The sequence below is a fragment of the Rattus rattus genome, chromosome 12, assembly GCF_011064425.1.
Source record: "Rattus rattus isolate New Zealand chromosome 12, Rrattus_CSIRO_v1, whole genome shotgun sequence".
Lineage (NCBI taxonomy): Eukaryota > Metazoa > Chordata > Mammalia > Rodentia > Muridae > Rattus > Rattus rattus.
Window position 1 is genome coordinate 61,613,425 of NC_046165.1, and position 27,370 is coordinate 61,640,794.

Here is a 27,370-nt window from a genome sequence, read left to right on the forward strand (position 1 = left end):
AAACTCGAAAGGCTCGTCTCCCTGCTCTGTCTTCACTCCGGGTTTCCCACGTAGTCCCGCTGCTGCTGGAACATATATTTGTGGTCATCAGGTGTGATGAACACTGGCCTGTGTAACTTTTCTTTTAAACATCAGCACATTTCAGCTTTCCCTTCTGTGTCCTACCTATTTTAGTGTTGATATTTATTATATAACTTTGTGCTTTTTCTTTGTCTTTGGAGATAGACTCTCAAGTAGCCCAGGCTGGCCTTGAACATGCCATGTAGCAGAGTTGAATTCCTGAACCTCCCCCTGCCACTGAGCCTGGAATTACAGGAATGTACCAGGCTTGACTCGTACCTTTGTTTTTAAACACTAACTCACCTCTGTGACAAGTAGTCTGGTATTCTAAGCCAGTCGTGCTCAGAGATTGCACAAGACCAGTTGACTCCAGCCGCCTTCCTTTCTCCACAAAAACTGGAGGAAGCCTGGAGCAAGATCGCAGTTCACACTATGCTGGGTATTTGCAGTTCCCTGGCTGCCTTGCACCGGGGCTGGCCCTCCCAGTTCTTAAGAGCACTCTCCAGTCCTTGTCGGTAATTGTTTTGGCCCCTTCCGGCAGCAACCTAGCTGGTCTGCTAATTAATGAGGCTGCCTGATTTATTCGGGCCACTGCATCTTGAACCAGGTAACTGAAGAACTGTTGAAGAAAATTGGAGCAGGATTTATTTTGACAATGTTGTCTGAGCTCCTGGATGTCTGTCTATCCCTGGGGAGATACAGGCTGTCCTTCCTGAACCTTGTTTTTCAGGTCCTTTCTAGCCTGTGATCTGTTCCACATCTTTCAAGTAAATTCTTTCTGGTCTTATCTAGAATTAGTTTCTCCTGGTTTAAAAAAACACAAGTCAATATTAAAACTGGTGAGATGGCTTTAGTGGTGAAGTGTTTGCTGCTTTTCCAAACATCACAATTAAGCTTCTTGTACCCATGTTGATAGGCTCACAACCACACACAACTCTAGCCCCAAGGGGTTATATAGCCCTGTTTCTCTCTCTCTCTCTCTCTCACACACACACACACACACACACACACACACCACACACTTTATAAATAAATAAGACAACTCCATTTCTGACACAACTAGAAAATATTTACCATTGTCTGGCAAATTTATCTGCATTGCTTTGGGAAATTGAGACTGAGAGAGATGGGGGCTGGGAGCACGACTCAGTAGTAGAGGCTATGCTTTCTGCGCATGAGTGTAAGGGTCTGAGCTTGGTCTTCAGCAGTGCATGAAGGACAGAGAAAAAGAGGAGAGGAGAGAGGAAGGAAGGTGAGGAAGAGAAGAAAGAAAGGAGAGAACATACATAATTATGAGCCGTCAGAACCAGGTATGGTGTGCATGCCTGTAATCCTAGCATTCAGGAGACAGAGGCAGAAGGTGATGAGATCAGGGCAAGCCTGGGGTAAATAGGGAGTGAGAAATCAGCCTGTGCAACATAATGAATCCTGACTATAGACAGACAGACAGACAGACAGGGAGATATAGCAAATGCTAGTTTGTCTGTTTTCCTCACATTTAATCAAATCACTTTCCACAGTTGCTCGAAGCAGGCACCAGGAAATCGCCCCTGGTTTTTGTTTATGAAATAGACTAGATTGGTAGACATTTACTGTCTAAGGAATCAAAATGAGACATATTCTTAGGAATAGTTTTATCATAGTGAACAAGGGACAACGAGATCACACATGAAATGTGGTTATATTGCAAACATGTATGAACATAGCGTGTGCCTATGGTGAGCTATGTGGGTACAATGTGTGCCTATGGTCATCGTGTGGGGATGGTCTGTGGTTATACTCAGTTCTTATCTCTTTATTTAGCCTTTTTGAAATAGAGTTTCATACAGCGGTGAGTTAGCTAAATGGCAAGTAAGAATGCTGGCCCTAGGGTCCCTTTCCTCGATTGGGTCTGGGGTAGCAAAGATGAAATATAGGTTTTAAAAGATGTTAACTCAGGAATACCAGAGGGGAGTGTTTGCTAGCCTTAGGGAGATGTAGAGGTGCCCACCCATTGAGCTAGTCAAGGCATATGGAAATCAGCTGATATGCGTGTGTCATTCATTCCTGAATCCAAAGAGCTCTAGGGATAAGCAGCGAGCACGCCACTGGCTGGGAACCAATGCCATTTAACTAATTCACCACAGTAAGACAAAGCATTAGAACCAATTACCAACAGTTTCATGAAGCCTCAAATTTACTATGTAGCTCAGCCTGACCTTGAACTCCTGATCCTCCTGCTTCCAACCCTCTGAATGCTAGGATTACAGCCACCATGTCTGACTTACAATCAATTCTTTCTAAGGAAAAAGGTAACCTATCAAAAATGTAACAATGGCTTTTTTTGCTGGGTGCCGGCTGCTTGCTGTTGAAATCGGCAAGTTTATGAAACCCAGGAAAGTGGTGCTGGTCCTGGCTGGACGCTACTCCGGACGCAAAGCCGTCATCGTGAAGAACATTGATCATGGCACCTCCGACCACCCTTACAGCCATGCCCTGGTGGCTGGAATTGACCGCTATCCCAGAAAAATGACAGCTGCCATGGGCAAGAAGAAGATCGCCAAGCGATCCAAGATCAAGTCCTCTGTGAAAGTTTATAACTACAGCCACCTCATGCCCACAAGGTACTCTGTGGATATCCCCTTGGACAAAACTGTTGTCAACAAGGATGTGTTCAGAGACCCAGCACTGAAACGCAAGGCCAGGCGAGAGGCCAAGGTCAAGTTTGAGGAGCGATACAAGACAGGGAAGAACAAATGGTTTTTCCAGAATCTTCACTTTTAGATGTATTTTTGTTTTCGTCATTAAAAAAATTAAAAAATAAAAAAAAAATGTAACAATGGTTTGGGAATGTCCTATTTTGCTTCCTATTGCTGTGATAGAGACTATGTCCAAAAGCTGCTTGAGGAGGAGCAGCTCGAGTGTTTGGCTTAAGGATCCCATCATAATCCATGATGAGGGGAATTCTGGGTAGGAACTCAGGCGGGGAAGGAACCTGGAGGTAGAAACTGAAGCAGAGACCTTGGAGGAGGCTTATTCTCCCAAGGCTTGCTCAGCCTGCTTTCTTATACAACCCAGGCCTACCCGACCAGGGATTGCCAACAATGGGCTGGGCTCTTCCACATCAATCATTAATCAAGAGAATGCACTGGGTGTGTTAGTCACATGTCTTCAATTCTCGCATTCAGGAAGCAGAACAAGCTGTCTCTGCAAGTTTAAAGCCGGCATGGTCTACATAGCAAGCGACTTACAGGTCAGCCAAGGCTCCAAAGTGAGACCCTGTCTCACAGAACAAAACAAAACATTAAAGAAAATGCACCCTAGACTTGCCTACAGACCAGTGTGCTGGAGGTATTTTCTAAATCGAGGTTCCCTATTCCCAGATGATCTGAACTTATTATGTCAAGTCGACAGAAAAACTAACCAGCACAGGAACTTAAAAATACCTCTGAGAAAAAGTACACGGTATTAGTTCTATAGTAGATATAAAATCAAGAAAGGTCCTAAGGGACATGCTTAGAAAAAGCTTCTAATATGAACCCAGAAATGTCCTATAGGACAGGGTAAAATAACAGTGCTGAAAAATATGTTTTGGGATTTGGATGGAAAGATCATATTTGGTTGAGGAAATCCAGAAAGGCTCTGTGGAGAGCTCTGTAAGGGTGTTCAGAGGAGGAGTATTGCAGTAGATAATTTGATGGATGTATAGATTTTTGTTTGTTTGCGACCAGATTTCTTTGTGCAGCCTTGGCTGTCCCTGAACTCACTGTAGACCAGGCTGGCCTGAAACTCAGAGATTTGCCTGCCTCTCCCTCCTGAGTGCTGGGATTAAAGGTGTTCGACGCCATAGCCTGGCTAAACTTTTTTTTTCCTCCAACAGAATTTGGAGAATTAAGAGAAAACCTTTGCAAAGTTATTAATGGTAACAATCCCAAGTTGTGTTTCAGAATGTTGACTTTAGGTAGAGGACTGTCCACATAGATAGGATGCTTTCAGGACAAAGGGCTAAGATGGTGGCAACTTGAGAAAATGGTCTGCACTGGTGAGCTGCTGTGGTCATCAAAGCTATTACTAAAGTAGTGGGGGCTATTTATCATGTGGACTCTGTAACAGTGTGCTAATCTTTCTCAAGTCTTTTGTTGTAGTGGTGGCAGGGTAAAGACCTAGGAGATGGCTGTGCTTAAGAACAGCCTTGTGAAACAGCTAGGGATTGATTGGTTCACTGGGTGAGGAGAAGGAGCTCTTACTGAGGAGTAGCAGGATTTGGGGGATCCAGAGGTACCACCTTGCTCTGAGATTTACTCGAATCCTTCTCCACTGAGCTCTAGATCTGACAATGACCTGGATTGCTCTACACTGCTTGACTTCCTAAGACAAGTTTAGTTTAAAAGAGATTTGAAAAAGGGGAGAGCCTGAGAGCTCACTTTGGGCTGGTCTGAAATTTATCCATTGTTCCTGACAGGGGACCTACTATTCAAGATTTTCCTTTCAGGCTCCTTGAGGTTCCCTTTCCTTTTTCATTTGAGTTCAAGAAACCTAAGTCCTCATCTTCTCAGTTCATCCTACCTTTTGTCTTTCCTCTAACCAGACCTTTTAACCAGCTTTCCACTATGTAACAGATACTGCAAGCTTATTTTGACCTACATCTTTGGAAGTTCCCAAGCATGATCACTTGACCTTATTATTTTGGGGCCTGTGGTGAGGTCCCACATCTCTATGAACCATGTGGCAGAGCAAAGCACTTCATGGCCAGCAAGCAAAAGAGAGGAAGAGGAGGAGGCTGGAGTACCATGACCCTTTTCAATGTCCCCGGTGACCTAACGACCCTACACAGAATAGAATCCACCTGTTGAAGGTTTCATCACATCCCGATGTGCTGAGCTGAGCAGCAAACCTTTAGCACAAGGGCCTCGAGGAAGAATAAGCTGTAAAAGATGGCATCTGCCTGCGATCAGTCCCCCAAAAACCCTAGCAATTTACCCCAACACTGCTTCCTGTTCATTCTATTTCCTGTTCATTCTATTTCCTGTTCATTCTACTTCCTGTTCATTCTACTTCCTGTTGTGGCACTGGCTTCACTTTTTAAATTACACAGGGCAAACCGTTACGTGAATAGTTAAATGCTGACCAGGCATGCAACCCCAAGCACCAAGATTGTTCTGGTTTTGCAAAAAGGTCCCACTGTAGAGCCCAGACTGTTGTCTAACTCACAATGATCCTTCTGTAGCCTTCCAAATGCTGGGCTTACCTCAGACACCATCATGCCTAGCAACTGCAGCTGTTCTATCACCGGTTGACAGCTTTCGTGTACTGGAACCAATAGCAAAATGTAATGTCAACTATAATTTTTTTTCCTAGCCTTCAGACTCCCACCCATACGCTGCTGTGTAACTGAGAAGAGACCTTTGTAGTCGAAGACTAAACTGTTTAACACTGACCCTGTACTGTCTGAGACAGATGTTCATCTATGCACAAGGAAAGCTTCGCTCCTACAGGTGACGGGAAGCATCTCTGAGACTGGGTTCTCTTAAGATGCTTCTATGGAAGTCTTCAGGATGCTGCTGTCTCTCTGGGGCCAAGTGTTTAAGCAGCAGAAGTTTCGGTAGCTACCACCTGGAACTGGCCTTATCCCTAGAACGTTTCTGGAGTTAGATCGACGGTCATAATGTTCACTGACTTCACACCCACTGTAACTTGTGTTCTTGTGCTGGTATGAGAAACCCAGTCCTTGGTTTTTCATAGCCATTTTTGCATTTCCTCCTGTTAGAAGTTTTTGTTCTGAGCATCCTGTTTGCTTTAAGCACAGGAATTGATTTACCCTCCCAATCCCTGTAGATTCCCTGACCTTGTATGTTGGGTCTACTTAGCTGTCTCCATCATGGCCTGAGTTTTTGGTGTGATTCTGCAGAGCGCACTTGTGTCCTTGCATGCCATCCTCGCATAGATCAGCTGTGCTCTAATTCACCCTTAACCACCTAATCCTGCAGCGCTGTCGTCATTCTTCAGCTTGACTGAACACAACATGGCTCCTTTCAGTACCGCACAAGCTTCACCGGGTATTAGAGGAATTGAGCATGTCCTTCACGCTATGGTACATGATTCACAACGCTGTGAGAAGGCGGATTCCCTACACACAGATTCACTTAGAAAGTTAGTCCCGCATTTTATCAGGTAGGGACAGCAGCTGAAGGATATTAAATAACTTCCCTGGTTATGAGGGAACAGAAGTGGGAGAGCATACATCCTAGTAGGGAAATTACTATATCAACACAAAGAGGGGTGTTTGATAAGTTAATGAAATTATGAATGAAAAATAAACTACTACTGTCTGAAGAGGTTGTAGATTAGGAGAGGGGCCATCAGGAATTGATGAGGTTCTCATGGCAGGTTGACATGACTAATGTACTCACTGGAAACCAACTGCATACCTGGGGTGGGAGGGAGGACAGATGGGTAAAGAGGGAGAGGGAAGGAGGAGGGAGGGAAGGGAAAGGGAGAGGGAGGATGGAGAAGGAGGGAGAGGAGGGGGAGGGGGAGGGAGGAGGAGGGAGGAGGAGGGGGAGGGGCAGAAGAGTATCTTTTCACCAAAAGTCTTGTTCAACTGACTGGATAAGGCTTCTGCACATTGTGGAGGGTAATCTGCTCTACACAGTCTACTGACTTCAGTGTAATGTTGTCTAAAAAAATTAATTTCATTGAGAGGCAGACTTGACTAAATAATATGTAAGTAGCATGGTCTATTCAAGTGGGCCCCCTACATTAACCCAGGAGAAAAGAGAGGCTGCTACTCGGGTGGGAGATGGATGAATGATACGGCATTGTTAGATTTCACAATGTGAAGACAGCACCTGGGGCATAGTGGGCAGATAAGTTACAGTTCTACTTATTTGTAGAAATAGTTTGAAAGTTGTTGGGTCACTCAGCTACAATACTTAGGAAAGGGTTGTTTGTTTGTGTGTTTTGGTTTCGTTTGTTTGTTAGCAGTGGTGTGATATGCAGCTGCTCTTCCAGGTGTGATGGCTCGCACACCCCAGCAAACCTATATTACGTTGACAAATGTTTAAGAACAAAATACATTTAATCCATCCAGTCCCTTGACATCATAGTTTGTAAGAGCTTATTATAAATGCATGCAAACCACTTACTTGGCCCACCATGGAGCAAAAGCTATTTAACAGGAAGCTTGGTTTGTGCTGAAGCATTGTCTGTGTCCTCACAGGGAACCGAGGCTTGCCGTTGACCAGAATGACGAGAGAGTTTGGTACTGTACATTGCTAGCTTGGAAGAAGTTCAGACATCAAAGTGTGATATGTGTTGCTTTGGCACCATTACAGAACTGAAAAACCTTAAGTCACATTACTTCCAGCCAGAGTTACAAAAGACAGGGCAAGGATGATAGATACCAATCTTCTGTCATGTGGACATAAAGGAAGAAACATCTTTTACTATGTGCCGGGTACCACTACAGCTTTCAGATACAGTATCTTATTTAATACTCTTTTTAAAGAATTACTTATTTATCTTATGTGTATGACTACACTGTAGCTGTCTTAAGACACATCAGAAGACAGCATTGGACCCAATTACAGATGGTTGTGAGCCATGTGGTGCTGGGAATTGAACTCAGGACCTCTGGAAGAACAGTCAGTGCTCTTAACCACTGAGTCATCTTTCCAGCCCCTTATTTAATACTCTTAACCATTTGCACGTAGGTACTTTTGGATCATTGCAACCCTGTGATCTCTTCTATCCTTCCTTGGGAACTTGTTGAAGATCTCATAACTAGTTAGGAGAAGAAATAGGACGAAAACCCAAGTCTGATTCCAACCCAAGCCATCATTAGCAAAGCTGACAACAGGAGAGCTAAGAGGGGACAGACTAATAACATTGTGGCACTGAAAGAAATTAGCAGCAAATCAGATATCCTAGAGCCAGAGACAATGGTAACTGGCATGTTTGTAATCTAGGTATGTATTTTACCAAGATTGATGTTCAGGAAAAATAGAGTAGTCTGCGTTAGAAGCTGGTTGCAGAAGATGCAGGGGCAAATCTGGAGTTGTTCAAGAAATGCTCCTTGAGGCAAGTGTATGGAGTGGTTCTGTGTGACCTCTCAATGGACAAAGCAGCTTGACCTCATCAGGCTTCCGCTTTCAGGGGAGAGAGACAGAACCTAAGTAAACCGCAGCTTATGTCAGTGACAGGTACTATGAACAACAGGAAAGCAAGGGAGAGAAATAGAGACGGTGCAGGGCAGTTAGAGGAGCCCTTGCAGAGAAGCCAAGGATCGAGGACCTCAGAGAGGAGAGAGCCAATCTTGCAAATGTCTCTGGGTGTGCACATTTTAGCTTTGAATTTTCATGCTTGTATATAGTCCTGTGACCCTCCTCACCCCCATTCCCTTCTCTTATGCCCCAACGCTTGGAGATCCCCTTTTACTTCCCAACTAGTCTCCTACTTCCATGTCCTGTACACACACATGCAAATCTTTTAAAGAGTTATTTTATTTTTAATAATGTGTACTTTGTATGTAGGTATGGGTACCCATGGAGACCAGAGGTATCAGATTTCCTGGAACTTGAATTACAGGTGTTCGTGAGCTGCCCGACAGGAGTGTTTGGAACCCAACTCAGGTCCTCTGGAAGGGTGGTATGTGCTCTGAACTGCTCAACTGTCTCTCTCCTGCCCTGCTTATTAATTTGTTGATAATTTCACACAACCTATTTTGATAATATTTACTTCCACTCCTAATTCATCCCACTCCCCAACCCACTCCCCGTACCTTTACCTACCCCAACTTCATATTTCTTAAAAAAAAAAAAATCACTCACTGACTTCGATTCAGGCCACCTACGGAAGTGCGGTTGCCTAACCAACAGTCAGGTCCTTAGAGAAAACTGACTCTTCTAAAAGCCACCGACTGTCCCTAGCTCCTCCGTTAGGGATTTGGGGTAGTGAACCTTTTCTCACTCTGTGCCAGAATGCTGACTGGCTTGATTTTTGCAGGTCTTGTGCAGATAACGCTGGCTGCTCATGGGTGCTGTGGTCATCCCCTGTCCATTAGACTGCAGAACTTGAAGGATTATAATAACTCCAGGAATGTTTCTGTTTTTCTGTGTCAGTATGACTAAGGTCTTTTGTGATTCCATAATTATTTTAAGATTGATTTTCAATTCCTGTGAAGCTTCGCATCGAAATTTTGATGGCGATTGCATTAAATCTGTAGCTTGCTTTTTGGTAGGATGGCCACTTTCACATATTAATCCTACTAATTCATGTGCTTGGGCAGTCTTCCCATCCTTTGGTGTCTTCTCTAATGTCTTTCTTCAGGGCTTTAATGTTTTCATTGTTTAGGTATTTCATCTCCTCAGTTAGGTTTATTCCAAGGGCTTCTGTTGTTGTTTCTGGCTATTGTGAATGGGACTGCTTCCACATCCTCTCTTAGCCTGTTTGTTTTGGGAATTATATAGGAAGGCTACTGATTCTGGTATTATCCTGTGACTGACACTTTGCTGAAAGTGTTTCCTGGTAGGGTCTCTCACTTACAGAATGAGGTAATATGCAAATAGAAACACTTTGCCTTCTTTCTTTCTTGTTCTGAACACCTTTTGTTTTCTTCTCTTGTCTTCCTGTTCTAGCCAAGACTTCAAGAACGCTATTGAATGAGCTTAGTGAAAGTGAACACCTTCGTCTTTTTCCTGATCTCTGTGGGAATGCTTCAGAGGGTTTCTGTTGTTGTTTTGTTCTGTTTGGCTTTTTGTTTTATTTTCATTTGATATGATGGTGGCTATCAGTTTGTAATAGATGTTAAGATATATCCCATCCTTAGTCTCTACAGGATTTGTTTTTGTTTTTGGTTTTTTTGAGACAGTGTATCTTTGTAGCCTTGGCTATCATGGAATGAGCTCTGTAGACTATGGCTGTCATAGGACTAGCTCTGTAGACTACGGTAATGATCAAGTGATTTCTGTCTTTGAGTCTGGTTTACGTGGTGAATCATTTATTGACTTAGCTATGTTGAATCATACCTCCAAGTGTAGAATGACATCGACTTGATTACAGTGAATGATCCTTCGGATGTGTTTTGAATGCAGTTCCCAAGTATTTTATTGAGAATTTGTGTCTATGTTCAGACAAAGAGACAGAAAGATTGGCTTATAGTTTTTCACTGTCGCTGTTACATTTTTCCATATTTAAATAATTTCTATCCTGATTTTCATTATTTCTTTCTATCTACTGCTTTTGAGGTTGGTTTAGCTTTGTTTATCCAGTGCCTTAAGGTTCACCGTGAGCTGTTTATTTGAGATCCCTCTAGTACTTTAAGCGCTTAGAGCTATGAACTTCCCTCTTGGGACTTCACTGTATCGCAGAGATTGGGATGAGCTGTGTCTGTTTATCATTCAATTCTAAAACCTTTTACGTTTCCTTCTTGATTTCTGCAGTGATCTCCAAGTCAGCATTCAATAATTGTTTAATTTCAATGAGTTTGCATTTCCTATAATCTTCTTTTGCTATTGATTTTTAGTTTTATCCCACTGTCGTCAGATACAGAACACAGAATGTCGTTTCAATTTTCCCTATTTGTTGAGACTTGTTTTGTTTCCTAATATGTAATGCATTTTAGAGAAGATTTCATGGGCTGTTGAGATGACTGTAGTGTTTGTTATTTGGGTAAAATGTTCTGCCTTTTTGTTTGTTTGTTTTAATGTTCAGGCTTCTGCAGGCAGTCATTGCTGCTGTGTGTTGTAACACTGTGCCATAGCCAGGGGTGGTGTTGAATATTCTTGGTCTAGGGACTGGCACTAGGAGACACGGCCTTGTTGGAGGAAGTGTATCACTGTGGGGGTGGGCAATGAGACTCTCCTCCTAGTCATGTGGGAGGCAGTCTGTTCCTGGCTTCCTTTAGATGAAGATGTAGAACTCTCAGCTCATTCTTCAGTTCCGTGCCTGCCTGGGCGCTACCATACTTCCTGCTATGATGATGATTGACCGAACCTCTGAACCTGTAAACTCGTCCCAATTAAATGCTGTCCTTGATGAGAGTTGTCTTAGTCACAGTGTCTCTTCACAACAATGGACGCCTAAGACACCCAGAGACACATTTTACAGTATTCCTCTCCATCCTTTGCTCTCTACTCCCTCCTCCATGATGTTCCCTTCTCTAAGATGGAAAGCTACACCAGTCTGTAGGCTGTAAACAAAAGTATTTAGAAGGCAGTTAGCGTACATGTCCATTTAGTAAAATATCAACAACAGATTCCTCCATAGACCTTGTGACCTCTCTAGGCACAGGCTTTTGACCAGGTGTCATAGTTACTTTTCTATTCTTACAACACAACACAGCCAAGACAACTTCAAAGAGGCATCATTTGACTGGACTTATGGTTTCAGAGGATTAGAGTCCAAGATGGCAGAACGAAGGCATGTTCTGTAGGAACAACTGAAACTCACATCTTGATCCAAAAATAGGAGGCAGAGAGCTGAATACTGTGAACAGTGAGAGTCCTTTGAGACCTCGAAGCTTGCCCAGTGACACAATCCTCCAACAAGGCCACACCTCATGATCATTCCTGAACAGTCCCACCCACGGGGGACCAAGTGTTTAACATATGGGTTTATAGGAGTAATTCTCATTCAAACTACTACACCAGGATTACAGTACCAGCCACGGATTGCCTCCCATGGAGGATGATCCAATTGAGAAGTGGTTGGTTACTCCTGGACCCATCAAGGCACTATTAAACACACAAGTGTATCTTGGGTGATAGCTTGTCGAGATCGCTGATGGCTTTTCTGTTTGATAGCCTGAAAGAATCCTCTGACATGACAAAAGCTAATCATCAGAGAGGAAGCATCCTATTGGAGGGTTTTGTGCAAAGTTGTTGTGATGTGACTTCTGCTTTTAAAGCATCATTTTGGATGCAGAGTTCACAGGAATGTGAAGTAGGATAAAGGTGAGAAGGTCTATAACTCAGGAAGAAGGTTACAATGGCAATCCAGGCTAATTAATTGTGCCCAGATAGAGGAAATGAGGTCATACTCTGCACGCATTTTAAAACCAGCAGAGCAGATATGTGGATATCTACATGTGAGATATAAGAGGAGAATAGAGGAACTTTAGAGCAGAATACTAGAAAGATCTTTGCAGTGCTAAAAAAGAGAGCAGTGACAGAGAGAGATCTGAGAAGCATCATAGTAATGCCAATCAGAAGACCCAGCAAAGCGAATGGTGAGCGGGGGAATCATGGAGCATGGGAAGATAGCGAAGTACCACAGAAGGTGAGAGAATAGAAAAGGAAGCCACCGCGGTGGAGGAAGCCACCGCGGTGAGGAAGCAGACAGGCTGCCACTGATTATATGGGACTTTGTACTCTGTGACAATCTTTGAAAGAAACGAATTAATATTGCCCAGTACTATTGTTTTGGAAAGTCCGGTGGTGCTATGACCTAGTCCTGTTTTTGATGGATCATCATAGAATACAGCTGGCAGCTGACAGAACTTTGATTGGGGATATCAGAATGACCATTTGTATCCGTCTACCAACTTGGTGCTTTCACTTCCGGTTGCTCATTCTGTACTTACGAACTATGTGTGACTCACCTATGGTGAGCGAGTCTATTCATTCCATGTGCAGTAACTGACGTTTGTTTGGGTCATTTTTCTTTTTTACGTATAAAACACAGGAGTTAATGTCCAGTTCACTTTTGTGCTTATAAATACTTAAAGGGGATAAAAGTTGTCTTCACTGGGCTTTTCTTTACACACTTGAGCTCCATGTGAGAATGAGTGACAGAGGCAAGCCCCGTCTCCCACCCCCCCACACCACTAACATTAAAGCCTTCATTCAGCTGCAGTGAAAGGTCTTGTTTTCTTTGCTCCAGTCCCCAGTAAACTGCTCAGTTTTCCACGCATACACCCCAGGCTCAGGGACGCGTCCCACAAATGCCTTTCACCTTGACTGATTTGGCTCTGGGTTTTCTTCCTAATCCCAGATCAGCAATGAACTTCCCATGGCTGCATTTCATCACTACGATCAACCGTATGGTTCTAGTTCTGCCTCCTCTGCTTCCTCACCTTCCTCTCACCCAGTGAAGAACACACTAAAGACAATGTACCTATGATGTCCGAAATTGACATTGAAATTCTTCTAGCGCATACTAGATTCCAGCCTGAAGATTTTCAAATTTAGAAGCTTTTTAAAAAAACATGTGCTTGCACATTTTCTTACCTATACTCATTAGCATAGAAAGAACTTGCATGAATTTGCAGTTGCAGTAGCCAACACCGGGGGCACACCATATGCCGAGCATTGTTTTATATTTTGCTTTGATACTTAGAGCAACATCCCATGTTCATCTTTCAGGCAATTAAATGACAAGCAGCTCACACAGTCAGAATCGGACTTCAAGTCTAGCTGTCTGGTTCCACAGCCCAGCCTGACTGCCCTACACTCCCCTGCTTCTGTGGTTGCTCAAAATCAGAGTTTCACTGATTTTGTTGTGAAGGTCCCCTGGGGACTGTCACTGAATGTGAAGCTCAGCCCTCACCACCCTCTACCACCGAGAAACAGAAAATGCTCTCAGACATTTTGGGAAATGTTTTCTAGCTAAATGCTTCCAGGTGAGGCCCAACAAGAGAAAAGTGAACATCAAGAAGGCAAAAAAGATGTGAAAATACACATGTCATCTGTAGATCTATCCACCCGCTCACCTGGCTTTCTCCAAGTCTTGAACATTTTAAATAAATAGAACTTTTACAAATGTTTCAACTTTCAAACACATGAATATAGCTGCTGGGCAAGAAATGGGCATGGAGATGAAGTGTAGCCATTCTGAGGTGTACCTGCAACCCTCTTTCTTCCTTCCTTTCTTTCTTTCTTTCTTTCTTTCTTTCTTTCTTTCTTTCTTTCTTTCTTTCTTTCTTTCTCTCTTTCTTCCTTTCTTTTCCCACATGGAGTGGTTTAATGAGAGAAGAGTAGAAGAAGAGAGGAGAGGCGGCCGGCCATGAGCATGTGGTGGGAGGGGAGAGGGGGCAAGAACAGAGAAGAACGAAGAGTAAGAGAGAAGAGAGCCCTCTTTTCTTTCTCATGTATGAGGCTAAATGATCTTGCATGGTCTAATGCTCATAGAAAAAGATAACCTCTACTGTTTACCAAGAACCTGGCATACTTTTTAATAGTGCAAAGGTAAACTTGAATCCAGCCCGTGCCAACCCTCAAAGTCACAATCTGAAAGTCATGGTTTTCTTCCTGTTTACTTTTGGCTCTTATGCTTGAGAACATTACACAAATGCCCATTGTCCTTTACCGTCTCCAATCCTTCCCCAAGGAGACCAGGAGCAAGAGTGGGCTGTGCCTCATGCTTTCTAGGCTGAGCTAGCCCCTTTGAGTGGACTGTACAGTGGACACTGACTCTCTAAGGTCGTCACATAATGAAAACACCTTATGAGGCTGAAATGTGGAATTCCATGGCTCTATTTTAAGTGACTGCTCCCTCAAGAGGTCTGCAACAAGGCGAGGAGCTCTGCTCTGGAAGGGCTACAGTCACTCAGAGAGGAAAAATGGGCAATTACAACACATATCCTGAAATAGAAACATCTAGAACTTAAACTCCTATTTTTGCTCCCCTATTAAAATAGCTTGCCAGTCTGAAACATCTTGATAACTTTGCAATATATCTTAGGAATTATCAGCATCGAGGACACAACACTAGGCTTTGTCTGTCCCCTCCTGCCGGCAGCATGTCTCTTCCCCAGTGTCCTGCCAGAGCTTGGATGATACAGCAGATGAGATGCCTTCGTGTCCCCAAGTGCTTCAGATTTAGGTCTCTTATTATTAGAACAATGCAATGACCCAGAGATTTTAAAAAAGAATTTCCCTTCGAGTGCCACACACCTCACCGCGCAGCAGAATGTTTGAAGTACACGTTACAAGTCAGACAGTGGAAGTCCCTCAGACATATTTTCATGGTTTTTAAGATTCCAGTAATTGAAATTGTCTTGATACATTTTTATAGCTGAGAAAATAAGGTAAGACATACTTGAGAAAGCATTTTATCCATAATCCCCGACACATTATTGTTTCAGCTTTTCACTCCTCCCCCATACACGTTTTATCTACCCCTTCCCTGGGGAAGGGGAAGGAGGACCAAGGGGAACGCGTTATTAGCACTTTCCAGGCTCTTGGTCTGAAGGAATATGGCAGGAATGCAACCGGATTTGTGGTAGCTTCCTGCCAGGGAGTTTGTTTAGCCTGACCTGTTCAAAGGAGAAAAATCACTGGATCTGAGGACATAAAAGGCTTCATATTCTTTTTTTCTTTTTTTTTTTTTTATGACACCCTTTCAAAGCATCCCTTGCAGAATTTCAAGAAAATGTTTTGACTTTATTTTTTTTTAAATGAAAGCACTGTATTCCTTCAGACACACCTGAAGGGACCTCGGACCCATTATGGATGGTTGTGAGCCACCATGTGGTTGCTGGATTTGAACTGGACCTTGGAAGAAGTCGGTGCTCTTAAAATGAAAATTAAGTTTTTTTTTTTCTTTTTTTTTTTCGAGTTTGACTTATTCTTTTTTTTTTTTTTTTTTTTATCTGCCAAAGATTGAACGCATTACAGGGAAGCAGTGAGTAACAGTAAGGAGGAAATGTGTGGCCAAGGGTGGTGTGCACGCCTTTAATGCCAATACTTGGGAAGCAGAAGCAGGGGGATCTCTGTGAGTTTGATCCACCCTGTTCTATATAGTGAGTCCCAGGCCAGCATGGACCATATAATGAGATACTGTCTTTTAAAAAGAAGGAAAGAAAGAAAACTTCAGGGAAATCTCAAAATTCACACACACACACACACACACACACACACACACACACACACACAATGAGGGTTCTATCTGTGAAAGTATAGATGAGCTGAAGCAGGTTTTTGTAATAATTCATATTATCTAGTTATTAGCTACATCAACAAGTATCTGGGCAGATATAACTCCAGTCTAGTAAATGTTGGAATTATGAGTTAGCCAAGTGCTTACCTTACACTGTTTTCTGATCAAGTAATAAGTAAGAAGGAGAGCTTTGTCAAGAAGGAAGATGCTGAGGGTGGCAGGTGAGAAACTGGGAGTGGTGGTGCCATAGAGGAGCAGACCCATGCTTCAGCAGGTGGTGGAAGGCACGCAGTCCTTAGAAGCTGCCACTTCCTTACAGTTAGTGAGGGGAATATTCACTCTATTAGTGTGCATGTGTTGGTTTGAATGAGACAAGTTCCTGAGGTAAACATATTTGAACACTTAGTTCCCAGCAGATGATGCTGTGTGTGGGGCTTATGGAACCTTTAGGAAGAAGAGCTTTCCAGATTAAGTGTACTACTGGGGGTGGGCTTTGTGAGTTTGTAACCTCACCTGACTCCCTGCTCACTCTCTTTCTTCTTCTTTTTCTGCTTTCTCTATATGCATGAAAATGCAATCAGCCAGACCCTGCTCATGCCCCATGCCTTCCCCACCATGATGGACCCCCATCCGAAATGGTTTGTATATTCTTGGCCCTGTGTGTGTCGCTGAGGGCATGGGCTTTAAGAGTACATGCCAGCTGCCTAGAAGCCAGTGTTCTGCTAGCTGTCTTTGTAACAAGAGGTGGAACTCTCAGCACCTCCAGCCCCACGTCTACCTGGATGCTACCATGCTCCTGCCTTGATGATAAGGGACTGAACCTCTAAGTTTGTAAGACAACAATTAACTGTTGTCCTTTTAAGAGTTGCTTTGGTCATGGTGTTTGTTCACAGCAGAAAACCCTAACTAAGACATCCACCATGATGGACCCCATCCCTCTGGGTCCATAATCCAAAATAAACCCATTTCCCCTTAAGTTGTTTTGGTCCTGGTGTCACAACAACAGAGAAGTAAGAAATCCAGAAAAGTGGGTTGCCACTGGGAAGAACCTCACCATGGCTTTGTGAGGAACAGGGCATTAGGACTAGAGAAGCTGCTGAATGCTATAAGCAGAGCTTAATTGGCCATCTTGTAGGTGTGTATAAGGCAGGAGTAGTGTTAAGAGTAAAGAGGTGAGGGGCCAGTCTGTGTGTGGGGGAGCTTGGAGGCCTACCTCCTGATGATTCAGAGGGAAACAGAACTTTTAGCAATTAGGCTAGAAGGCATTCGTGTGATGTTTTAGCAAGAAATACAGCTGCATTCTGCCTGTGTCCTGAGACTTTTCGTGAGGACCATAGTACTTACTTTTGTGGAGGACATTTCTAGGATACCTAACACTGAGTCTTAGGCATGGTCACTACTGATTACTCTTATTTAAATCTATGGTGAAGAAGAGTGACAAACACATGAGGTGGATGGAAATGGGGAATAATGTCCAGCTGGAGAGGAGAAGATCAGTAGATTAGAAGAGCTGAAGTTGTTATGGAGCCTGGTGACACTGAAGAGGAGTTTCGGCTCTGCCCCACAGCCATAGAGAAGGTTCCTGACCGCACCGCCACACCTAGCCAAGCCTTCAAGTGTTAAACCTAAAGGGGTTCTTGCTCCTGGAAATCAACTGCAGCGCACAAAAGCCAGCGCCCGTGGCCCAGGGGCCAGGGCCCAGCCACGCTGGGAGCCAGCTTGGCAGTGTTGTCCGTGTGGCACTGGTTTTGGAGATAAAAAGAACACAAGACTGAGGAGGTCATGCACTCTTCCTCTGTGGTTTCAGAGAGCCTTCGAGCCTGGTAATTTGTGGCAGGGGATATCCTGAGAGGAGGTCCCGCGAGGTTATTGTGTGAAGCTCTGATAAGGAAAGCTGTTTTGATAAACACCCCAAGACGTTGGAGATGCTGGAGCTCTGAGACATGTGCCGAGGACAGCTGCCGAGTGTGTGGAACTAGCCCAAGAGAGTATGTGTTGTAGGCATCGAAGCTGGGAGTGGAGACATCTAAGACCCTGAAACAGAAGCCCCAGATACCAACATAGGAAGCTGCAGAGTTTGGGGTGTGCCTTCCTGGATTTTCTTTGGTCATGTTTCCACATGCTCCCCATTGCTCCCTTTTGTAATAGTACTATATATTTTGTGCCATTGTATGTTGGAAGTATGTAACTTGGGTTTTTAATTAAAAAAATTTATAGGGAACATAGTTTAGATCACCAAGCTTCAGAAGTGACTTTGTACTTTTGGATAGTGTTGGGACTGTAAGGATTTTAAAAATTACCTTTATTTCATTTATTTTATGCTGATGCTGTTCTCATGCCAGTTTCTTTTGGGGTGTCTTTTTCTTTTGTGCTATCTCCTTTTCTGGCTTTGGAACAATCGATTCCTCAGTCCAGACCATCTCAGTGTTGCACAGGGACTCCAGGTATGGGCCGATTGGGCCATGAGCTTTGTACGTTTGACAGCACATCTTAGGTGCTTGTCATCTGGATGAAGGCCTGACAACCTACGCTTATACTTAGTCCAGTATTACTCTCAGTGTTTTAAAGCATGTGCAGCAAAATTTCAGCACTTTTTGGGGGCCACTGACCAGCCCCACTGCTTGGCTTTGTCACACCTGTCTACTCTACCATTTTCCACCTGAATGGCACACATCTCTCTGATATTGGTGGCTTTTTGGATATGCATACCTTTTATGGCCTGGGCAGTTTCATGGCTGTTCTGAATGAATATGAAGATTTGAACCTCTTGCTTTACATGATTTTGTTAGACTTCCTGGGTCATCTCATTTTCATGGTCATCTCAGTCCACTTACAAGAAGAGGTACTATGGGTCCTCTAAAGTTGGACTAATGGGCCATGAGCTTGTGTGGAAGGCAGGCAGTGGAAAGTTGTGGTTTGAATGAGAAATGGCACCATAGCTCATGTATTTGAGCACTGTTTGTGGAAGTGGCAGAACTTTTTAGAACTGGAGCTTAGCTGGAGGACCCGTGTTACTGGAGGTGGACACTAAGCGTTTATAGCTTCACCTCACTTCTCCCTTGGATTCTCTCTCTCTCTTCCGGGTGTCGATGAAATGTGATTAGCTCCTGCTCCTGCCTCTGTGACTTCTCTGCTGGCTGCCACACCTTTCCTGCCAAGATGGACTCCTTCTCCCTGATTCATGAGGCAAGATAAACCCTTTCTTCCATAATCCACTTTGGTTATAGTAGCTTATCACAGCAACATAAAAGTGGGAATAGAAAAAAATACGATGTTATAAAAATCACAGAAGAAAATCATAGGAAACAACTAATAGGATACAAATATGAAAGGAGCATTGGAAAGAAGTCGGGAGGGCAGTCTGGATGGCTAAGGGATTGGTAGAAAAGGGGGTAAAATTTAACACATGGATTTTACTTCAAACTGGTCCTCACAAGTAAGCCTGACTTCAAAAGCAAGGGTAATAGTGGTTAATGCTGACACAGGCACTCTGGGTTAGAACAACACACATGCTGACTTGGGGACAGCAGAGGGCTTGAGTTGTGGTGGTGAAGCAGGCTTCGTGAAGTAATTAAAAACAATGTTTGACTTCTTGAGACAGGCTCCTGCTTTCTAGCCCTGCATGACCTCTAACTCTGTATCCTCTTGTCTCAGCCTCCTGCGTGTGGGGACTATAGGTGGTAACCACAATGCTTGGCTTAAATAAAATAATTTAAAGAAGGTCAAAGGTTATCTTTAAAGGGCTTAACAATAGATGATGGACTCAATGTAGGCCAAGGGAGTGTAAGCAAGAACAGCTAAAAAGAAAAAAATACACCTGACCTTCTAGGGGGACTGGGGTCTCTAAAACTGAAATTTTAATATATATAATTGCATTCATGCAAATTAAATATACACAATTATATTCATTGACTGATGATTCAAGCATTTTCATTATTGTAGAGGAAAATGATAAACCTTATTTAAATTGAAATACTTGGGATTGAACTACGTAAACTGAAATCAATTATCCCTTCATATTTATAATTGACTGGGTTGTCTTGGGAAAGCGAACGTCAATCACAGTCACATCACATAGAACAGAACACTAAAGCTACAATGTATCTGCTGGCAGCACCAAAGGCCCAAACTGCTGAAGGAAATGCAAAGAGGTCAGCCACTTTCACCAACCAATGTGAGTCGCAGCTCTGCAGCCCTTGTGTGGAACACACTTTTTCTGAGGGCATCCTCTCTGGGAACTTCCCTTTATTGGGTTACTAACTACACAGTAAAGATTAAACATAATGATTTCTGTGTAGAATGATAGTTTTTAATATTTATCTTCTTTTGCACATGCTCTCTCTCTTTCTTTCTCTCTCTCTTTTTATACTGAGTTTACTTGAAAGATGATGGGTAAAGGCTTTGTATTAACTGTCTAATCATTTAACAGTAATTTCTGTGACTATATTCTATGGGAAAGACGCTAGGCCTTTTGTTTCATCGTAAGGCTGACTCACGTTTGTATCATGTCTTTGAGGCAGATGCTAAGCTCTGGATGTTGAGTTTTGGGTACACAGACCCACAGGTGCCTCTGTGTGTTTGGAAGGTGTTCTTCCACTGAGTCACATGCCTACGACAGATGCTTTTAAAAAATCATGATCAGAATATATTGTATGAAAACAAATTTGTTTCAATAAGACAATTTTATTTATGTGTATATAAGTGTCTGTCTCTGCCTGCACATGTGTGTGGGTGCCCTTGAAGATCAGAAGAGGGCACGGATCCCCTGGAGCTGGCTATTATGGGTGCTGGGAACTGAAGTGCTCTTAACCTCAGAGCCACATTGGCAGCCCCCATAGGTACTTTTAGATGCATGCAAGAAAATGTTTTATTTCTGTAAAGTAGTTCCAAATGGTCAATTTTCTTATAAAGTTATTTGTCCCTTCACATATTTTATAACATCAAGCATGTTTTTATAAAGTTTCTGGCACTGTCATGCTAAGTAGTAACACACCACAAGTTGCTTCTTATTCACAAAAACCCAGGGTTCCTCAGAGACATTTCTTTCAAGTTCAGGGTCTTTATTTAACAGTATACAAACAACAGAAATAAATGTCACCAAACTGAATATACCCTACTTAGGATAAAATACACAATGCAGGGGCAATTAAAACAACAAATATTACCTAATAGTGGTGGTGCACTCCTTTAATCCTAGCACTTGGGAGGCAGATCTCTTTTCAAGGTCAGCCTGGTCTGCATAGTGAGTTCCAGGATAATCAGATCTACATAATAAGACCCTGTCCCCAAAACAAAACCACACATATTTTTTCAAATCATAGAGAAATAGGGTATTTGTATCATAAAAATTTGAGACTACATTCTTTCTCCCATTCTTTTGGAGATCGGTCTCATATATCTCATGTTTGTCTCCAACTCTCTGTAGCTGGAAATGATCTTGAACTCCTGATCCTCCCACCTTGACATAGGCATAAAGTTATTGTGCACTGTGTAAAGATTGTCCTTGCATTGTTCAAATGCTGATTTCTCTGCCCCCACATCTGGTTGCAATCATGGCGTTGTGTTGTAATGCTTATTCTAAGCATCTCCTGCCTTGATGTTATTTAAACATTGCTCCCCATTTAGTCTCCAATTGGTCAATAAAAGATGACCAGCCAATGACTAGTAAGGAAGAGAATAGGGCTGGACTTCCTCCCAGCCAGGGGAGGGGAGAGGGAGAGAGAGGAAGTGGGGATTGGTGAGGAGGAGAGAGTACTGGAGACACCATGAGATAACACCTGGAGCCCAGAGAGCCAGGTCAGTACTAAAATCCAAGTATCACTGGGATTTTGACTGGGAGGTAGCCAGATTACTTTCGAGGATTAACATAGAGTAATACTGCTCAGTCGTTGTGCCCTTAAAGCTTGTTAAATAAATATAATAGTTTTATCTTAATTATTTGGTAACTTTCTTAAGAGGAAAATTGCAACAAAAATTTATTAAAAAGCCACTAACACTTGACCTCCTGAGTTATAAGTGTGTAACTCTACATATGGTTATATGGTATCGGGATCCAAACCAGGGCTTTGTGTATGCTAGGCAAGCACAAGATCAACTAAGTTACAGTCTTAACTCCAATACCCCTTTTATTGTTATCCAAATACTAATGTTCAATAAAATGAGGGTTTTTTAAAGTTCTGCACCAATAATTTAAAACCAATTTTCCTACTAAGTTATTTTACTACCAAATTGAATTCATTATATGTGGGAAAACATTTCTTCATAACTATTAGAAAGGAAACCCTGGGATGGGTGAGGTGGTTCCATGAGTGTAGTAGGTCCATGCTGCTGGGCCTGACAACCTTAATCTGTTCTGAGGCCAACACGGTAGAAGAAAATTGGCTTATGTCATCTTCTGACCTCCATGTGTGGATGCCCCCCAACCCCCATAGATAAATACGTATAAAGAGAGAGAGAGAGAAAGAAAGGAAAAAAATAAAGAAGTGCAGAGCCATTACCATTCGTTTTGTTTTTCAGTCACTATTCAGTGCCTAGGGTGATGCTGGCACTTGCCTGTGATCTCTTATGACCTCAGTCCAAGTCTATCCATAGTAACTGCTGCTTCTCCTGGCTCCCTTACTTACTGCCTCAGTTGCACTGCAGCTAGCAGTATGCTCAAAATCTCACTTCCCAGACTCCCTTGCAAGTGGATGTAGCCATGTGACACGCTGGAGTACAGACCTAAGAGGAAATTAACAGGGGCCGTTCCAGAAACTTTTAAGGGAGAGCTCGACTGGCATGTTTCTTCTTTCCATCGCTTCTACCAAAGCAACACAGACAGGACTAAACTGGCTAATGATGGGAGGATAAGCCCAGGTGGAGACTGACTGAACAAGAAAAAGAGAAGGCTTAAAACCCCTGGTGACATCATGGAACAGAGCAGATGGATGGAGAGGCTGCTGGCCCACCTCCACTCTGACACACATAGCGGAAATAACCTGTTTTTCAGGTTTCTTTATTTATCAATGCCCGTAACCCTCAACTGATTCACCTGGGAGGAAATGTTGACCTTTAACTTAGTGTCTGGCAGGAGGCAGGGCGGGACAGGATAATTGATACTTAGGTATCAGAATAGCTTCTGACATGATTTCTGGCGGCAGCTTCCCAAACAATGTAGAGTTTTATAAACGGTTCTTTTCTTCTTCTTCTTTTTTTTTTTAGATAGTGTTTTATTATGTATTCCTTAGCTGGCCTCCAAGACCAGACTGGTCTTGAATTTACCGAGATCTGCCTGCTTCTGTCTTCCTCATGCTGAGATCGAAGGCATGCCCCACCAGGGTGGTGGGTGGCACAGGCCTTTAATCCCAGCACTTTGGAGGCAGAGGCTGGCAAAGCTCAGAATTTGAGGCCAGCTTGGTCTACAGAGCGAGTTCTAGGACAGCCAAGGCTACACAGAGAAACCTTGTCCCAAAAAAACCCCAAAGATGTGCACCAGCACACCTGTCCACTTGTCTTAACTTTATTTCAATACACTTTTATTTTAGGGGAGTTTCTTTAAATTTAGTTACTCTTCCATTTACTCGCCTGTCTAGATTTTGTGATTCATTTTTCTCTTTTGATCCTAGAGATAGAACCCAGGGAAGGGCATATACTAGGCAAGTACTCTGCACTCAAACCCCACTTCTAGCCCTAACTCATCTTAATATACCAGACAATGCCCAAGGTTCTTCGTAGAGGTTATTAAGCTATTATATACATTGGCATATAGCAAAATAATAAGTGATGACGGCCTGGCCCCCAAATGAATAATTCCTTATGATTTGGGGATATTTGTGACCCTCAAGTAGCCAGGAGACAAAGGTTATTATGTAAGAGGGACAGAACTCCCATGCCTTAGTGGGACAGGTCTAAGCAGGCAGGTCCAGAGGAAAGTGTTGAAGGATTCACAGGACGGGGTGGACTCCAGCTTTTAATTTTGGTTTTTGAGACAGATTGTAGTTTTTACGGAAAGATGGCTGTAAAGTGCTCTCCGGGTACACTGGGTATTATAAAAGCTTTCCTAGCCAACATAGTAGGTAGTGACGAATGGGAAGGTTAAAACAGAAATTTTAAAATGATACGTGGTCAGGGGTATAGTTCTGTGGCAGAGCATGTGCATAGCAGTGGCAAGAGTTCTAATCCAAACACAAATATGTATTATTTTATTTACCAGTAAATACATGTAGGCTATTTAGGTTTTATTGTTTCCTTTGGTTTTACACAATACTAAATTAATTGCCATAATTCCAATTACAAGCTTAACTTACATAAACAAGTGTGAGGAAATCTACAGCTTTGAGTGCGTTCCTTGCTGTGAATATGCATTGGAGAATGAGTACCAGTTTCCTGACAAATTGAGCAGATGCCATGGGTTCTGCTATGTGCCCACTGTTAGTGATAAACTTTTCATGTACCCTTTAAGGCCAGCCTCTGGACATTAGTGAATTGAATATTACCAGCCCTGTCTTTAAGAACAAATCCTTGCTTTCGATGATATTTTGTTGACTGTCTCTTTGTCATTGTCTGATCCCGGGTGTCCTTTTGGTTCCAAATTTCAACAGTCATCCAGGGAATGGGAGGTCCCTCAACAGATGGTCCCACGTGCAGGTAAACAATAATTAAGGTCACACCTAGCATCTTGCCTCTAGATTCAGATCTGAATTCTAGTTCCATTCTGCTTTGCAGCCTCAGACACTGATTTAACAGTCTCCATGATTACCTGCTGTCAGAGGGGAAGCTCAGCCTACACTTTGGTTGGGTTTCATGATGAAGGGAGCTAGAGCAAATGTGCCATGGAACGCTTGTTCTTGCCCCCTGTGGGGCCAGCTACACGTGGTCATTGCCTGTAACCTTTCACCACATCCGACTCTGAACACTCACAGTTATGCTTGCTGGGCGTCCTAACTGCTGGCCATCGGCCTTGCGGCCTCTCAGCTCAGCAATTTTTTATAGGGATTTTTTCTGGAACACCATTTTTCTCAGCGCAGCCTAAACATTCATCCCTTTTCTACTTTCTCAACCTCTGAATTTGTCATTCAATATACATTAAAATTTTACTGGAAGGCAGGGTATTTTAGGGGTCTTCAAAGAAACAGAGTCAATGGAAGATAGATACATGTATATGAATGAAAATAAGGAATTGGCTGAGAAGTTCTCAGACCTGTAGTCAGGAAGTAGACGGCACAGTTCAAGCGTGTCCTAAGGCCTGACAACCGTGAGTCAAATTCTAGTCACAGACCAGTAGCTCAAGATCTAAGAAGCTAATGCATCTGTTTGTGTCTGAAAGCAGAATAAGCTTGAGGCAGCTATAGACAAGAAATTCATCTTCATTCATCTCTCTCTCTCTCTCTTTCTCTCTTATCGTGTACTAAATTCTAATTGTTCTTGCTCTGAAAATAACTCCATGTCCTTTTAAAAATTTATTTATTTATTATATATGAGTTCACTGTAGCTGTCTTCAGACACACCAGGATCAGATCTCATTATAGATGGTTGTGAGCCATCATGTGGTTGTTGGGATTTGAACTCAGGGCCTCTGGAAGCAGTCAGTGCTCTTAACCACTGAGCCATTTCTCCAGCCTGTCTCCATTTTATTTCTATAATATGGGTTCCCAAGGGAAACATGGAGCTTTTGGTAATCTGTATTTTATTTTCTTCCTTAAAATGTCTCTACATATATAACATATATGTGCAAAATATAAGCCTTCTAATGACTCTTGGCAAACTAAAGTACTTTGTAAAACTACTAAAAAATGATTGGGGATCGGTGGTTAGGAGAGCTTGCTGCTCTTTTCTTGGGGATCTCAGTTCAGTTCCCAGCACCCATATAAGGTATCTCGCAACTGCCTTCACTGTAGCTTAACTCAGGGGACGGAACCGCCTTTTCTGATCTCTTCAGAAAGCTGTACAATGTGGCATGCATTCACACAGAGATACACACACTCATCCACACAAGAAGAAATAAAAACAGAATCTTAAATGGATTCAGGCCATGGCACTTTTTTCCTGAGAGAGACGGGTCTCCATGTGGGTCTCTCAGGCACCTGGACCTGGTGCTTTTCCAGCCTCGGCTCCCTGAGCGCTGGGACTAGGGTTGTGAGCTGCCATGCCTCGCCCTTCAAAGCTTTTTTGTAAACTCTATGCCATTGAGAATGGCGGAAGTATGGACTGGAACATGTCAGGTGAACAAGTTTGCTGTCTGTAGAAAGAGCCCTTAACATGAGCGTAGTACTCCTCCTTCAAGAAAATTTCTCCAAGAAGAATACTGGAAATGTTTGAAGTTATTCCTTTCTTGTCTCTAAAGTCACTTTCACTATTAACTTCATGGTTTTTCCCCAAGTCACACTGACGCCTCCTGACTGATCTCCTTGTTCCTATTCCTCCCTCTGCAATCTACTCTAAGCTAATAGGTAAACGGATGCTTGGTTCAGCCCTGCCCAGTGACTTCCCATCCCATCCCACATGGAGGTACATGTGCTTATCAACAGATTGACATGCGCTAGTTCCAACTATCAGGTCTTGGAGTGAGCCTTGTAACAACCTTCTGTCTCACTCTGGTCACTTCTCTCTGTCCCTACGTATGCAAGCTCCACTCCAGATTTACTGCTGTTACATTATTCTTCTGCCGAGAATGTAGTCACCCATTATCTACCTGGCTCTTTGTCTCATCGCCATGGTAGCGCTCAAATGTCACTTTCTCAATGGGCCCTTTTGTAAATGTCCCATTTGAAAAAACAATCCCCAGGCCTCTACTTCACCACTTTTAAAAAGGACAAATTTTTTGTTTCAAGTATATGGGTGATTTGCATGCATGTAGGTGCACCCCATGTATGCCAGTGCCTGTGGAGGTCAGGAGAAAGAACTGGATGCCCTAAAACTGGGTATTATGGATGCCTGTGAGCCGCTATGTGGAAAATAGGAACTGAGTTTAAGTCTACAAGAGCAGTTCTTAGGGGCTAAGTCATGTTTTATTTGTCCCCCACCCCCACCCTCCTACCCCCGTCCACCAGTGAGTGCAGAGGTATTTGTGTGAATGTGTGCGTGTATGTATTGTTACTTTTTGTTTCGGTGATAAAAACCATGACAGAAAGCAACTTGGAGAAGGTTTACAGGTTACAGACGAAACCCGGTATCTGGGCAAGATCATTAGGCACTCTTAGTTGCCGAGCCATCTCCCCAGCTCCCTCCACCTTATGTTTTGATACAGGGTCTCTCGCTGAACCTGGAGTTCACTGCTTTATGTATACTTCCTTTCCAGTGAACCCCTGGCCAGGCTCCACTTGTCCCTTCTCTTCAGTGCTAGTTAGGCCTTACTTTTACCCAGGTCCTGGGGGTTTGAACTCAGATCTTTATTCTTGTGTAGCAAGTACTTAACCTGCTAAGTCATCTTTTCAGGCCCCTGCTGTAATTTCCTCGGGAGCACATATCACACTTCCTG

At 43.1% G+C, this 27,370-nt stretch overlaps 2 protein-coding genes across 3 annotated transcripts in view; both read left to right on the plus strand.

Annotated features, from left to right (window-relative positions):
* Window positions 1–27,370, plus strand: part of Ints6 (integrator complex subunit 6) — a 114,097-nt gene that overhangs the window by 3,497 nt on the left and 83,230 nt on the right. The window lies entirely within an intron of this gene.
* On the plus strand, window positions 2,419–2,853 carry LOC116913746 (60S ribosomal protein L27-like). The gene has a single exon (XM_032918054.1). The coding sequence runs from the start codon at window positions 2,425–2,427 to the stop codon at window positions 2,821–2,823; it is 399 nt and encodes a 132-aa protein (XP_032773945.1). The 5' UTR covers window positions 2,419–2,424; the 3' UTR covers window positions 2,824–2,853.